General features: G+C 39.7%; 1 protein-coding gene across 1 annotated transcript; it reads left to right on the top strand.

Moving 5' to 3' along the window:
• Positions 1–268: 268 nt before the first annotated feature.
• Positions 269–1,208, top strand: LOC104120374 (2S sulfur-rich seed storage protein 2-like). Its single transcript, XM_009632127.4, has 2 exons — positions 269–513; positions 835–1,208. The coding sequence occupies exons 1-2, from the start codon at positions 350–352 to the stop codon at positions 1,097–1,099; spliced, it is 429 nt and encodes a 142-aa protein (XP_009630422.1). The 5' UTR covers positions 269–349; the 3' UTR covers positions 1,100–1,208.
• Positions 1,209–1,609: the final 401 nt, after the last annotated feature.

Genomic DNA, 1,609 nt, shown 5'->3' on the forward strand with positions numbered 1-1,609 from the left:
TCCTCGCGGAAGAAGCCAGGAATTATACTTCCACTACTCGCCGCAGAGATATATGCTTCTGCAAAAGATTCAAAATGAGCATATATTTGCAGCCTGCGTCCAAACAAAGTGCTCTTTCAAGCAGCATTTGCATGTATTTACAAACGTGGCAAAGCGTTTCTTTGATGATGCCCACGTCTTACTCTCATGCAAAATTTTTTTGATAAGGAAATTTAGCTTTATATCAACACGTACTTGCCATGCAAACCATCTGCTCTGCTATAAATACGCTTAAAATCGAGTACCCATCACAAGCACTAGCAATTCACATCTTCTATCACAAAAAAAGTAAATAAATTATCCCGCTGCCATGGCAAAGCTTTCAGTTGTTGCTGCTCTTCTCTTGTGCTTGTTAGCTGTTGCAAGTGCCAACACCTTCACCGTCACTACCACTGTGACGGAGGACGATATCGAAAATCAGGGGTCGCGAAGGTGCCAAGAGCAGATCCAGAGGCAGAGGCTGAACTACTGCAGGTAAAACATATTTTATACGTACAACAGATCAATTTAGACAGGTAAATAAAAATTTGTGACAGAAAGTAGAGCCTTAAAAGCAACATAGTTCTACACTCAAATTCATTTGCTAATCGAATTAAAACAGTGTACATTTTCCGTAACCTTAAATCATTAATTGCGGGCAGGGACAGATATAGCGTACAAGATCTTATATGCTAAAAACTCACTATATAAGTAATAATTAAGTATACATAATAAATTTCAAACTCATGGGTAAATCAAATGGATTGTGGTAGAATTTCAAATCTATAAATTTTAATTCCACGGGCTCTGATGTAGGATGTACCTTTCAAGAAGCCGTCAATATTATGGCGACGAGCTGAGCATGATGACAGACGACAAAGAGAGCAACCAAGGACAGGAGCATCTCCAGCAGTGCTGCCAGGAATTGAGGAACATGGACACTCAATGCCGCTGCGAGGCACTTAGGAGAATGGTGACACAACAGCGTGGTGGCCGCGGCCAAGACGCTGAGCGCATGTCAGAGAGAGCTCGTTACCTCCCCCGCATGTGCAACATCCAGCCTACTCAGTGCCGCTTCTAATTAAGCTGAACCAACATAGCGTTTAGTATAATAAAACACACCATCGTGTGTGAGCTATCTTAGAGATCTGCTTTGTCTAATTAGTATTTTATGTTTTGGGTGCATGTTATAGAGGGTCCACATATATAAAGGCGGCCATGAATGTGGGAGACTCGTTTAATATAAATAGTGTTGCGGAAGCCAAATGTATATAGTGTGAATGAGTCACAACTACTATACCAAAAATTATGACAACCACTAAATAATAAACAAGACAATAAGACAACAATAAAAGAACACCAGAATTTACGAGGTTCGGCCAATTTTGCCTACTTCCTCGGACACAATCAATATTTTATTCCACTCCAAAATTACAAGTGAAATAATACTAAAGAGAGAAGATACAAATGCCTTAAGAAGATAAAAGGCAAATGAGAGGTGTATTTAAATCCTAAACATTAGGCCTCCTTTTATAGGGTGAAATTCTCATTCAAAATTGTCATCCACCGATGTGGTACTTTTGCCAATTTC

Source organism: Nicotiana tomentosiformis, chromosome 7, assembly GCF_000390325.3.
Source record: "Nicotiana tomentosiformis chromosome 7, ASM39032v3, whole genome shotgun sequence".
Taxonomy (NCBI): Eukaryota; Viridiplantae; Streptophyta; class Magnoliopsida; order Solanales; family Solanaceae; genus Nicotiana; species Nicotiana tomentosiformis.